The sequence below is a fragment of the Macadamia integrifolia genome, unplaced genomic scaffold (genome assembly GCF_013358625.1).
Source record: "Macadamia integrifolia cultivar HAES 741 unplaced genomic scaffold, SCU_Mint_v3 scaffold2757, whole genome shotgun sequence".
In the NCBI taxonomy this organism is placed as follows: domain Eukaryota; kingdom Viridiplantae; phylum Streptophyta; class Magnoliopsida; order Proteales; family Proteaceae; genus Macadamia; species Macadamia integrifolia.
Window position 1 is genome coordinate 1 of NW_024868941.1, and position 14,974 is coordinate 14,974.

The window sequence follows — 14,974 nt, forward strand, 5'->3', positions numbered from 1 at the left end:
AAGATTTAGGAAAAAATCAAAGTTAGTGCACTCAAACCAATAGTTGTCATGCACAAGCAGTAATTAAATGACCATGTAAGAAAGGCGGTCACATAAATGAACAGAGAAAACTAGTCTCGCAAGTGCAACTATCCAATCAGTTTGCATTTGAAGCACACATCAAACGAAATCCAAGTTCTCAATAAATATAGCTGATATGATTAAACCGAGTCCATTTCTCAAAACTCAACCTTCAATATTGTGACCATATGTTTTAGGAACCAATACACATCAACATCAGCCTCAAACTTGAATTGCAAATCACATTAAGACACTAAAAAACAAAAATTGAACTACTCAGGGAAACCACACAACAAAAAAAAGGTTAACAACAGCAGCATCCAGAAAAAATCAATAGGTATGGAGTAAAGTAAGACCTATATGCTGCCTTATTTGTAAGTGGCCTTTTATGAGCTGAAAGTTTTCCCTTCCACTGATGAATGGGAATTAGAGTCAAATTTCTGCAGCTACCGTTCACAATAAATTGGTCCACTGGAGATTCAGAGAGGAACCTAGCAGACAAATTTGGTATGGTTTAGACATTCCAAGCTCCAAGCAAACTTTAAAAATCAGAATGATCAAAACAACTGGTTACATAAGCGCATCACACGTTGTTCCACTGAAGCTTAGAAATGAAGTTGAAATACATTTGTGATAGCCTGCTCTAATAGAAGGCAATGAGCAGTAGCACCCAGACATTTTAAAAGATCTATTGCTTACCTCAAGTTATGGGAAGAGGATGACCGATGGTAAGGTTTGTTGATCCCAACAGAGCACTCACGCAGACCCACGAACAAACATGGGAATGGGATTCTTTCGATTCTCTGTGAAGTGAGAAAAAAAAAAGAACACACAGATTACAAAAACAAAAAACGTATGACATGGAAAATAGGCTGAAAACACAATCTTTGCTCACCTCAGATGAACATCCAACCCGAAGAAGATGAACGATATCGTGGGTCTGAGTTGTCTCCCCTCCTTTGTCTTTCTCCCATGGAGATGGAGCAAAGCCGGAGCCGGAGCCGGAGCAGGAGCAGCACCAGAAGAAGCGACAGGAACAACAAACGGTTCCAAGAGAAGAAACTTCAGAATCGTTCCAACTAAATGGCGACCAGAGAACGCAGCACCGGTTCTCTCCCCTCCTCTGTCTCTCTCTGTGTGTGAATGAGAAGTCGATGGGTGAGTCACGGATTCTTCTCCCTCGAGTCCTTCTCCCGCCGTGCTTCTCCCTCCATTCTATTTAAGCCCTAAATCTCCTGAAACCAGCAACAAGTCTCCCTCCTCTCGGAAATCCATAGTCCGAAGACTCCGAACAACTGAAATCACCATCGCCATTCTTTCCCCTTTCGGAAATACATGGACCGAACAGAAACTCAAGCCCTCAAGACGCGATCGGATCATCGGACTTTAAAGAATCGATTGTAGAAGACGATTAGAAACAAAATCAAAATTTTTTTCACCGATTGGAACATGAATCGAGTTCAATGCGTAGGGATACGAAGTCTGGCGTACGGCTTCCACTGTTTTTGGGTATTTCGGTAATACGCAAACTGGTTTTGGGTATATAGGTTGAGTGAAACCCATCGTGGGTATTTCAGTAAAACCAAACCCAATATTGGGTAATCAGGTAATTTTCCCTTAATTTTATCCGTCAAAATGAAATGAAATTAAAATGATGAAAAAACATATAGACGGCATCCTGTGATTCGGAACGAATCTAATGATGCCTATACCGAAGGATCCGAAAGAAAATCTTTTATTTGACAAAATTATAAACTGACGATCCGCTATATTATATTTTATTCTATTTTTTTGGATTACAATATGTAATCCAAGCATAACACGGCAACATCAAATCAAAGGCGGCTCTCGTTTCGACATTGACATCACTCTAGTGACGTGGCTTCCACCAATTGGACTACCCAACATGGTCATTATTATCTTCTGACATTAGTTGTGGAAAAAAAAAAATTCTGACATTAAACTGCTACCACCTTTTCGAAAATGAGAAAGTAAAGGGGTGGAGTTCATATGTATTGAACTCAGTTTGGGTTGGAACAGGTTCCTTTAACTCATATCAAGATTCTTATTTACCTGTCATTATGGCTTGCAATAAATTAGAATAATGTATGCCCTACTTAGTCCCATTTTTGGACCATGACATGAGTACCATAGTGAGACGGCACCCATTTATGTATGCCGTATCGTTCCACCACGCAACCCACAACAACCACCAACCTCTACAAGAATTCTACCCTTCTCCAAAATGTTATAATTCAAGAGCAGCTTCTGTTGGTAGTCCCAAGGGGGTAAAATTTGGGTTTGACTGCAACCCAAAATACGGTCACCCAGGTCCAAATATACAATAAATTGATTTATTCCATATAAAATCCTCCCTTGCCAAGAACTACCTCCTTTTACTCTCCGTTAACCAAATAAAATCCAATCTCTAGCGCTCTCTTCCCTTCACCTCAACTTCCTCTTCTTAATCTCCGGTAACCATCACATCTTTTTACCAAAGACAAAATAAAAAGGTAACCATCGCCTCTCTCCTAAAACAATCGTTTCCAATGCATATAACATATTATGACAAAAGTACATCTGACAACTTTTTCCCCCTACAGCTTTCGTATGGCATTTACTATATGTACATTTCTACATGTATGTCAAACTATCAAAGGTCGTGATGTTTACCCTTCCAATCCAACGATCTTCATTTGCTAGCATTCAAAATCCAATTGTATCCCGTCAGCATTCGTTTCTTTTTCCCAAATTATTATTTGATTTCTCGGAATAAATCAATAGATTTTTTTTTTTGGAGGTGAAGAAATGGAAATCCTTGCATTGCATAAATTGAAACGAATTTCAAGAACAAGAAATAGGTTTGGTAATCCACTTTGAGAATAGATTCACTGTCCCTTTAATGGTTTTGAAATTTTACTTGTCTTCTTCCTCTCCACAATATGAGAATGGTAAAAATCGAAAAATGGCCGGTATGAGTTTTAAATGTATAGATTTCAAATAAACGGGACTAAAAAAATGGGAGTATACTCATAAATTAAGAAATTATTATATGAATATCTGCATCTAGTGTTCAAAACAACTACAATATCTAACATTAATGCCTCATTATAAGTTTTAAGACATATCATTGAATATCATCTTTGCAAAGTCCCATCCATTGAAGAGGTTCATGATGCCTTATTTTCTATAAGCCCCCTAATGGCCCCAGGTCCAGATGGTTTTCCGCCAGCTTTTTTCCAAAAGTATTGGGATATTGTAAAGGATGATCTTTTCTCTCTTATTCTAATTTTTTTTTTCGAACAGGTTATCTTCCAGCCTCCCTCAATGCAACTCTAATTTGCATGATTCCAAAGGTGCAAAAGCCAGAGTACTCTCATCAATTTAGACCAATAGCTCTTTGTGCAGCGATAGTGGAGATCATCACAAAGATTTTGTATAATCAATTAAAGTCAGTGTTGGATAATTTTATTGCTCCTGCATAGTCTGCTTTCATTCCTAACAGGTCCATTTCAGATAATATATTTATTGCCCATGAGATGTTTAACTACATCGGCAAAAGGAAGAAGGGGCGTAAGAAGCTGGTTGCAATGAAGCTTGACATGAAGAAGGCCTACGATCGGGTAGAATGGAATTTCATTGTAAAGCTATTGCTTCATTTGGGTTTCTCTGATCAATGGGTCCGTTTAGTGATGACCAGCATCCGTTCAGTTAACCATAAGCTTTTAATCAATGGAGCAGCTCGAGGTTTGGTTGAGCCATCAAGGGGAATTAGGCAAGGAGATCCGCTCTCTCCTGCCCTTTTTATTATTTGCTCTCAGGCTCTTAGTAGTGTTTTGGCACAAGCTGAGTCGAAGGGTTCTATTAAGGGAGTTCAGGTTCGAAATCGCACTCAATCGGTAACCCATTTATTATTTGCTAATGATTTATTATTATTTTCAGAAGTTCATTTATTGAAAATGTTTGCTTTTAAGAATGCCCTTGATATCTACTTTCGAGCATCAGGTCAAGCTATAAATCTTGTAAAATCCACAATGACATTTAGTCCAAATACACCTACCAAGCTGAAGAGATGGTTTTCCCGTATTATGAAAATTGCTTATGGGGTTGGTCCGAAAAAATATCTGGGATTACCTACTCAGTTTGGAGTCTCAAAAGCTGACCTATTTTGTGACATTTCATAGAGAATTACAAAGAAGTTGGAAGGATGGAAGACAAACCTTTTATCTCATGCGGATAAGGAGGTGATGCTCAAATCGGTTGTCTTTTCAATGTCAAACTATGCTTGTTCTCACTTTAAGCTAGCTGCTTCGCATCATCAACATCTTTGTAGAACAACATCAAATTTTTATTGGGGGTAAGCTAATGGAAAGCCAAAGGTCCACTGGATATCGTGGAAGCATTTATGTAGTTCAAAGGAGAAAGGAGGTCTGGGGTTTAGAGACCCTTCTCTTCACAACAGGGCCCTTTTGTCAAAGGTGGCATGGCGCTTATGGACTAAACCAGATGCTCTTTGGGCCAAGTTTCTTAATTCTATTTATTTTCCAAATGGTGATTTCCTCTCTGCTACCATTGAAAATAACCCGAGTTGGGTGTGGAGACGTATTCTAGATGGGCGTGAGGTGTTGAAAATGGGTTTAATCTTGCATATCGGTCAAGGAGATAAAATTGATATTTGGCAACATCCATGGGTTCCCTCTCTTCCAGGTTACCGAGTTCACACTCTCCAACCTCTAAATTGTGAGTTTCAAAAAGTCTCTCAGCTTATTGATCATGACAATCGGGTTTGGAAACGAGATCTCCTTGTATCTCTTTTCAACCCAAATGAAATAACTGAGATTTTGAAAATCCAGCTTCCTTTGTTTTCGCGAGAAGATTTTCAAAGTTGGGGTGCTTCTCGAAATGGGATTTTTTCGGTAAAATCAGCTTGCCACCTATTGTCCAATCTAAAAGTTGATAAAGATGTGCTTAAAGCATCATCTTCCTCTCCTAAACCTTGGCAGCAAGTTCCGGAACTGGTTTGGAAGCAAATTTAGAGATGCAACTCTCTCCCAAAAATAAAATCTTTTCTTTGGAGAGCTTGTACTGAGGGCCTTGCTTCTTCGAAAAATCTCTAGCGAAGAGATATCTCAATTGATCCCCATTGTGCGCGATGTGGCAATATCCAAGAATTTACTTCCCATATTCCATTGACTTGCTTTTTGAGCGGTCAGTGTGGCTTGGTAGTAGTTTGTCTCACAAAGCTCCAAAAGATGATGAGGTTTTCCTTAATGACTGGATTGATGGCTGGAAAGTGTTTTCCACAAGAGGTAAGGATGCTAGCGAAGAGATGATATCCCTATGTTCATTTATCTGTTGGCAACTATGGTTAACTCTAAATGACTTTCTATTTGGAAAGTGAGTATGGTCACCTTTGGATGTCATTTGGTCAGCAGAAAAACATTTTAGGGAGTTTTATCAATTCAACTCCCCTCCTCATCAATCAGTTCCTATAGTTAGAGCCTCGGCAACTGTCTGCAAATTTCTATAAAATAAATTGTGATGCGAGTCTCCCCCATCGGTCGATGCAAGGAGGTATAGGTTTCATCTGTCGTGACTATCAAGGTCGTCCTCAGTTTGCCATCTCTAATCTTGTTCAATTTCAAGAGGCTTTAGTGGGTGAAGCTTTGACAATCCGCTCAGCTCTTTTGAAAGTTATTTCTAAAGATATTTCTCATATTATGTTGGAGAGTGACAACAAAGACGTGGTGACTTTCCTGCAGCATGGAATCTCATCAGCCCCTTTGACTATCAAATCCATTTTAGAGGACATTTTGCATTTGGAATCCTCTTTTAAATATTGTATTTTTTCTTTCATTCCTAGGGAGCTAAACAATTTAGCTAACTCTCTAGCAAGGAGGGCTTTGTCTATGACAGGCATGACAGTTTGGCCCATTTCCGATCTTTGGATCCAAAATCAATGTTTGGCATCCTTGCATCTTTCTCGTTCTTCTGAATAAATCTATTTTTACTAAAAAAAAAAAAAAAAAATTGAATATCATCCAACACCAATTCTAAATCCATACATCACACATGCACAAAGTCTTATTGAGCCATGTGACTAGGTTATGATGTTGTTCATTGTTGTCAACATAGTTAACACACTCTCGAAGTAATATATGTTCAATTAGAGTTAGGAGTCATCACTTAAATTAAGAAATATTTTTCAGCAAATACGTTAGTTTATAACTCAATTTTGGGGTCCATGAATTGAATTTGAGTAAGTAATATCATGAGAAATATAGTCCATTGCGTTAGCTTCAAATTGGTGAAAGAATCAAGTCGATCAGAGATCGGGAGAGAGATATATGGTCAATAAAGTAGTTATTATGTTCAAAAATCAAGTCTTAAAAAACGCCACAAAAACATAAATGTTTTAAAAGTGTTTATAACGAGAATGCTTGAAGTTTGATGTTTTTTAAGTATCTTTGGGAAACATACGGTAAAACGTGTTTTAAACATTAAAAAACAGACACATTTTATCAACCACGTTAAATCATTTCAATCTAGTTCTCATGTTGGTAGGAGTGTCAAAACCTAGTCTGAACCAGTCAAATTGAATCAAATCGAATTAATCAAAACTGATATAAACTTACCACATTTCCAGTTGGGGTTCTTTGATATCAAAATCAGATCGGGTTGCACTGAAATTGATAAGATATTGACTCTAAATTGAATCGAAATCAATAAGAAACTGATACCGGTAAAAAATTCATTAAAAAAAAAAAAAAAACTCATTTTTTTTAGTACTTCTGAATATAATTACATGATAAATCAAAATCAGTGCACTCTTATTAGATCATATTTTGTGCCGTTGTCCCTCTACTTCACAGAATTGAATTGAAGGTAAGCCCCAAGCTCCCATTCCAACCTAAATCTAAGGTGACCCAGTTTTTTCATGGATCGTTTGATTGCTGAACGACTAAAACAGAGTGGACAAAAGAGTGAAATGGTAGAAAAAGTAAGAACCCATACATGGACCTCTCCAAAAAGCATTGCGCAAGGAATCAAACAAAGAAAAAAAATTGCTGCTATGAGTAGATCATATTAAAAAGAAGGCGAGAAATAAAGAATAAACAATGGTGGGTTCCATGTCTAGTGAGGAAGGTTTGAAAAGGATGGTGAACACAGAAGAAAAAGGAAAAGCTGCTGAGGCTTGAAACAAATATCAAATTTGGATTTTGGGTGAGGAAAAAACATGGCTGCAAGCATCTTTTCCATTGCACAGAAATTAGTTTTGATGATATCAAATGAATCTGATTTCCTCTCCGACGTTCCGGATCAAGCCCAATCGCTACGCGAGGAGATCAGTTTGATGACTTCCGCTTTGCAAGATGCCAGTGAGAAACATCGAACAAGAAATGAGGTGAAAGAATGGCTGAACCAGGTTAGAGATGTTGTCATGGAGGCAGAGGATGTGGCAGAGGATTATTTGGAGGAGCTCATTCAAAGAAGCCTGATTCAAGCACCAGTACGACTTTATGACGACCGTGTCACATATTTCAGAAGCTAAGCAAGAGAGATTTCTTGAAGTTCTTGGGAGTGCTGATCATAGTTTGATTTCCACAAATAAATCCCGTCGGCTTTCGCTCATTGAACACACTGGAGGAATGCGTGGTAGTCCAGCTGCTGCTCTAAACCAAGGTACTACACCAAATAATCTCCGTTCCTTATTTTGCTTACCTGAAGATTATGAGGGGAACATGGAGATGATCAAGAAGTCTTCTTATGGTGCCATGAAACTGCTTAGAGTCTTAGATCTACAGCGTGTAAAATCTATACCTAATAGCTTGCTCAAGCAGATTGGAAAACTCATCCTCCTTACATACTTGAACTTACGTGGCACCAACATCAAAGAGCTTCCATCTTCAATAGGAGACTTGCGAAATCTACAAACTCTCAATTTACAATATACTCCTCTCAGACAGTTGCCTCAGACAATAATGAAACTGAAACAGCTTAGAAATCTTGTTTTCTTTTCTACATCTGACGATGGAACCCAGAGCTTCGATTACCCTCTCGATCACATGATGGACTTGCAGATACTAATGCTAAATGAAGGCAAATGGATTGACGGTAGCCTCGAAAAGTTGACTAATCTGAGAGCTTTAAGTATAAATTCATCTGGAAGTATGTCTCCATACAAAGAGGCATTGTTAAATGCCCTCCCCAGATTGAACCACCTTCGATGCCTTCAACTGGTAGATTGGACACGGATCGGAGGCAATGAGGCAGTAGTCCTTCCTGTTTCATTTTCTGGCCACTTGGAGCTCTATCATATGGATTTGGTCGGAATATCTGGAATCCTAGATTTTCACCCAAATCTCACCACCTTATCATTTAATTCACCTGGTGGACAAGGGATAGACGAACTGATGGTGAACCTAAAGAAGTTACCCAAACTAAGGTGCCTCGACTTGACTAGTGTTGGTGATCTTGGATCCAACGTCATTTTCTCTGCTGATGGGTTTCGTCAACTTGAGGAATTGGTACTAACGAAATGGGAGGAGTTCACAGTGGAGGAAGGAGCATTACCAAACCTAAGGGTTTTAAATATTGTAGCCGGTAAGTTAAAAATGCTTCCATATGGGTTGAAACAAGTGGTCACTCTTCAGGAACTTACCTTGGGATTAATGTCAGATGAGCTTCAAGACAGGGTTCGAAAAGATGCAGGAGAAGATTGGGATATTATTAAACACATACCCTCCATTAAGATTGATGAATCTAAAGGTCGTTTCATCCTTCCCAACGCTTGTCAATATGAAATTGATTCTTGGTGTTGACCCATAGATTCTTATGATTCATTTCTTTTGTATTTACTACTGTCCAAGGACTGGGTGATAAAGTTTTATTCTGAATATAATATCCTTAGTTTTTCTATGCAATAATAAAACTTTGGTTTTACCATTTACCATCAATTATTACTGCAATGATACCACACTTTCAAGTCCCAAATCAAGGCTCTTCACTCACTGTTGTTATGTTTATCAGATGAGAATCTTTAATTCTTGACCATTGAAGCAATGGCATTTTTGGGTCGTACGTATGTTGTCTTTAATATAATGTCTATTTAAATTTTTATTTGATTTCTTTGGGGGCTGAAGAAATCGAAATCCTTGCATTGCATAAATTGAGACTGATTTCAAGAACAAGAAATATGTTAAGTAGTCCACTTTGAGAATAGATTCACTCTCCCTTTAATGGTTTTCACAATTTTATTGTCTTCTTCCTCTCCACAAGAGCGTAAGGCCCCTTAACTTAAGGGGCCTAGCCTTCCTTAGTATGCATATGAGAAGGAGAGTTGATTTCTTTGGGTACTTGACTTCCTTGGCAACTTTACTACGTTATTCTTGGTAGTTTCCTACCTTGACTATTGGGGTTATTTCCACTCTGGCATTTGTTGCTTCCATTTGTTCCCTAGATGATGTTCCTTCTCTTATTCCTACTCAAGTCCAACTACTGATTCAATTGTTCCTCTCGTTTATTCTTGGGCTCCTCTGATTCATAAGTTCATTCAGTTCCTCAACAAAATCAGTTCATTTAGTTCCTTGCATTCATCATTTCACATTCATGTTGTGTCTATCCTAATGGTCTATACCCAGATCTTGTTTGCCAAATTGGCTATGCATACTGTCTAACTTTGTGGGTCTGTACCCCGGTCTAGTTCATTGCCTCCATATTCACATTATGCATGGTGTCTACTTAGAAAACCCTTTCCAACAATACCTGATTCGAAAACTTATGGTTTAAAGGAGATGAATTTTCAAATATTCCAGGATTTACAAAAATAAAAATTAAAAAATCAGTAAAACCCCATCAAGACCTGGCTGAACCAGGCACCAACCCAAGACCCATCTATGAATTGAAGGAAGCCTGAAGGTGAAACAAAGCCGGGTTGGACCGATCCTAATTAACCCTGATTGGGCTGAGTTGGGCCTAATTGCCAACTTGGACTACGGCTAACTCCAACCCTAACTGGAATTGAAGCATCAAACCAGAATCATGAACTTAGAGGGCAAGGGAAGAATCAGTTTATAAAAACAAATAAACACCCAAGGTATGGACAGGTATTGATAGACATCTCATATATCATGACACAAATTGAAGCCCAGATACTGATTTATTAACGTAAATAACAAGACATTATGAAAGTCCATAATAACAAAAACATACGAGTGGATCAGGTTCGATTTTCTTTCAACTGAGGAAGATTAGTGTTTGAGCATCTTTTTATAAAAATCAGAGGTAAAATAGACAGATACCCACCAATCCGATCTAAATCAGTATCAGCAGAGACTGATACCGATACTGATACTGTTCCCTAAATCCTTGATATGGAGCCTCCAAACACATATTTAGGAGCCGCACCAAGCTCTCTCCCATATCCCCATGTGATTGATGTGCAAAAAATGCAAATTTTAACTCCATAATTTAGGATTTTCCAAAATTAAGAGCATAAACTAGACCCTTGATACCTGACCTACCCCCATTCTATGGTCAGCATTAGAGGTGAAACAAGGCCGGATTGGGCCGACCCTGATTAACTCTCATTGGGCTGAGTTGGACCTAATTGCCAACTTAAACTACGACGGACTCCAACCCAAACATTAATTGAAGTATCAAACCAGAATCATGCATTTAGAGGGCAAGGGAAGAATTAGATGATAAAAAAACATATACACCCATGGTATGGACTTTTTTTTGCTAAGAATCAGCAAGTATATTTCATTATAAAGGAGAAATAAAGTAGTTTACAGGGAAATGCTGAACCATTGAACCTCCAAATCACCTTCGGCATTGCCATCAGCAGAAAGGAAGAACAATCAAAAAATATAAAATTTTCCTACTGAATCTGGATTAGAGCAAAATCCACCTTCGGCATGGCCATCAGCAGACAGAAGCTCCAAGCACAGAAGCATAAAGAAGAAACATTATGAGAACCTATATCTCGGTCTCATCTGAGCATCCCATGATAGATCTTCCAATATAAAATTTGGGGGAGCGTCCCATGATGTTGAAACTTGGGCAGCGGTAGCTTGTTTAGCCAATCGATCTGGAACTGTGTTGATTTCCCTGAAGCAGTGAGATATTGATCATGTTGAGCTATCCAAGAAAGCCCTGTATGATCTCCATTGCTGTTGGAAATTCCATGGAATGTTGTTTTTCTGAATGCAAAATGCAACCTCCTGAGAGTCACATTCAATCCACAGATTTTTCCAGTCCTTGTCCCTTACTTGATAGAGACCTATGAAGACCGCTTCAAATTCAGCAATGAAGTTTTTTGAGACTCCAAGACCACAGAAAAACTCATTATGTGATGGCCTTTACTATCCCAGAAAACACCCCCTGCACCAGATCAACTAGGTTTCCCTAATGAATATCCATCTATATTAAGCTTAATACACTTTTGGGTGGGGGGCTTCCAAATAATTTCTCGAATCTCATTCGACTTCTAGGGGATTATCTAAAGATGCAAGGTTCTGAACAGCACCAAATCTGAGACTAACTTCATTGAGATAACTCTCATGGAAGAAAAATCTGTCAGATCACATTGAATTTTTTGGATTAGCATCTGAGCAGTAGAAAAACCATTATCATGCCTTCTTATATTTCTTTCCTTACAGAGATGATACGGAATAATGATTAACAGAGCTTCCCAATCAAGATGCAGGTGCACCACATTTGATTTTCTCCTCCACCATGAAAAAAGCTCTTCAATGGAAGAAAACCCTTCCCAATGAGTCTGGAAATAGAAGAGAATTTCCTTCCACACTTTAAGAGCAAAACTGCATTCAAGCAACATATGATCTAGAGGTTCCATATTCATATTGCATAAATTGCACCTAGAGGCCAATGAGACTCCATGCTTTGTGACTTGATCATTAGTTGAGAGACGTTTGTGATACATATGCCATCCAAACAGTGAGAAACGAGGATGCATACCTTTTCACCAAACAATGGAGGTCCAACCGTGGCTTTGGCTCTTGACTCTTAAACCTTCCCAAGCTGAATTGACTGGGAACTTCCCTGACGCAGTTAAGATCCATAATCTTTTGTCTGACGCAGGCATTGAGGGAAGGTCAATATTTTTTATTTGCCTGCATACTTCTCTAAGGGAGCAACTTGCGACATCTGGTAATGCCCATCGACCATTCTCAATGAAATCTGAAATAGTAGCCGAAAGATCTAGATCAGATAAGGAGGTTGTATTCAACATGTCTATGATTTTGCCATTGTTCAACCAATGATCATGCCAAAAATCAATAGATGTGCCGTCTCCTATAATCCACCGCTCTGAATCATCAATAAAACCCCACACCTTAAGAAGACCAAGAAGGATTGAAGAAGAGATTATCATTTGTAGGCTTCCATCGCTTGCAACTAAACGCCCTCTCAGAAATTTTCCATATAAAGACTGATCCGATTTTATAAACCATCCCAGCTTGCCCAATAAAGCCAAATTTATATCCCATAGTTTTCTAATGCCGAGTCCACCTTCCTTTTTAGGTTTGCAAACGGAATCCCTTTTTACTATTATTGCTTTAGTGGAGGATACATCCCCTGACCATATGAAATTTTTGATCTAGGATTCCATAGAAGCAACCATAGATGATGGCCAAAGGTATATAGAAAATTATGAATTGGTATACTACACATCACTGTCTGAATCAATTCAACCCTACCAGCCATGGACAGGAGGCGACCCTTCCAGCCCGCTAGCCTCTCTTTAAACTTATCTATCATCGGTATTATTGCTTTCCCACCGACCCTTCCTTAAAAAATTTGGACACCTAAATACAGAGTTGGGAATGTGTTCCATGGTATGGACCGGTATTGATAGACATCTCATATATCATGATACGAATTGAAGCCCATATATTGATTTATTAACATAAATATCAAGAAATTATCAGATGAGGAAGATTAGGGTTTAAGCATCTTCCCTAGAATGACTTGCCCAACTAAAGAAGAAATCGACAAAAGCATTTGATTTTAACAAAGGAAGATGGAAGGATTAAATCCAGAAATATTTGACTACCATGTTGTCAAAGAAGATATAATTCACAGAGGGCTTTATTACAATTTAGGTTACTTTTACTAGATTAGACTTAATCTTAGCAACAATCTCATAAGTGTCAGAACAAACACCAATAAAATACGACTAAAAAATAAACAAGAATTCGTTTAAGATGGAGAGATTAAATGAGGTTCATACACCAATGTGGTGTGCTATGTCCTCGGGTGAAGAAGAAGGTGATTCACTATATTTGAAGAAGATTACAACGGAGATCTCTCCAGAAAACTCGAACTCCCGGCAAAAACACTCACTCAGAAAACCCTAAAATGAAAAACCCTCAAATCTACAATATTGGCTCAACAAGACGATAGTACATATATATATACTCCTCCAAGTTGGGTCACAATTAGTCGGGTCATGCCGTACCGCAAGTACTATCCCATATCTTAGAAAGAAGAAAAAAAAAATCCCATTGAAATCGCCACCAAGTTATGTAGAAGAGGGTTAAAGTCAAGATTTCAAGACAAAAATAACAATAAGGAAGTAAGTGCATTGAAGGATATATACTTCAATTATCTGAGTCGCATTATCACACAAGGATTATTTTATAGATTAAATCATTAAAAAAATGAAAAGAAAAAAAAAACCAATATTGTGAGGAAGGGGAACTTTATTATTAAATACATAATAAATCAGGGTTGGAATCGGATTAGATTAACTGTCTTAGCCTAGTTAAACAAGATTTAGTCAAAGATAGGTTTGGGCCGTTTACACCCCTAGTCAGTAGTAAGGATGTGAATTTGTAACCGAAACCGTTTATCGAAATCGAACCAATCTGTTTACACCGAAATCACAAAACCGTTTAGTAAATGGTGCGGTCATAGTTTCAAGTTTCAGGCCGATTAGCTAAACGGGTTAGGTCAGTTTTAACCGCGGAACCTGTTGATTTCAAACCGAATTGAAACCGTTTAAACCATTTAAACCGATCCGATTAATCCGTATAACAATTAACAATTAAATTAAGTGCCCATCTTACTTTGGTAAAATTTATTGCAATTCTATTCAAGTTTAGGCTTTAGATCATGAACTTGTAATCCATATATGTCACACCCCGTTCACACTGAACCGGGCCAGTGACCGAGTTAACATCGGTTAACCCAAACTTGCCAGGATCATCAGATACTGTATTCCACCACAGCATACACACAACTAATATAAACTCATCAGATCAGCGGAAGACTAAGTTTTACCTGTGAATAATCCCATAATACTTGATACCCGGATAGTGATACAATAATTATATACATTTGGGCCCGAAGGCATGATATTTACACAATAAAAATAAAGTTCAAATATCAAGTACATAAGGGAATCCACCAAAACAATCAGAGTACACAGCTCGGCTCGGTATCAAGGCTAGAGCTCAGCTCGGCATCAAGGGTTAAGCCCAGCTCGGCATCACATAAAAGAGCTCAGCTCGGCCTCAGAAGTGGAGCTCGGCACGGCCTCCAAGGCGAAGCTCAGCTCGGCCTCAGAACTGCTGTCCCGCAGCGCAACTCTCGCACGAGCAGTCAATGCCGTGCTCTAACTCCTCAGGGGTTCACCAGTCCTCTTCAGGAACTCGACTATGGGACCCACCCCATGCTCCTCAGATGTATGACCTGCATAATCATCTAAAAAGGGGTGTACACGTGGGATGAGCTCACTAGCTCAGTAAGTAGAAAGATGGACCACACAACAGTCCACACATCAAAACACAATCATATGCACTACATGCCATGCTATACATTTTAAATCACATCCACCTAAGCAACATTACTAAGTCCTTGGTTTTAGTGCTACTACAACCATAGTGCG

At 38.6% G+C, this 14,974-nt stretch overlaps 1 protein-coding gene and 1 long non-coding RNA gene across 2 annotated transcripts; one reads left to right on the plus strand and one right to left on the minus strand.

Annotated features, from left to right (window-relative positions):
- Positions 1 to 449: 449 nt before the first annotated feature.
- Positions 450 to 1,465, minus strand: LOC122067201. Its single transcript, XR_006136621.1, has 3 exons — positions 956 to 1,465; positions 760 to 863; positions 450 to 551 (listed from the first exon to the last, which is right to left on the minus strand). It is a non-coding gene; the product is annotated as an uncharacterized LOC122067201 (long non-coding RNA).
- A 6,244-nt stretch (positions 1,466 to 7,709) lies between these two features.
- On the plus strand, positions 7,710 to 8,882 carry LOC122067202 (putative disease resistance protein At1g58400). Its single transcript, XM_042631045.1, has one exon. The coding sequence runs from the start codon at positions 7,710 to 7,712 to the stop codon at positions 8,880 to 8,882; it is 1,173 nt and encodes a 390-aa protein (XP_042486979.1).
- The last annotated feature ends 6,092 nt before the right edge of the window (positions 8,883 to 14,974 follow it).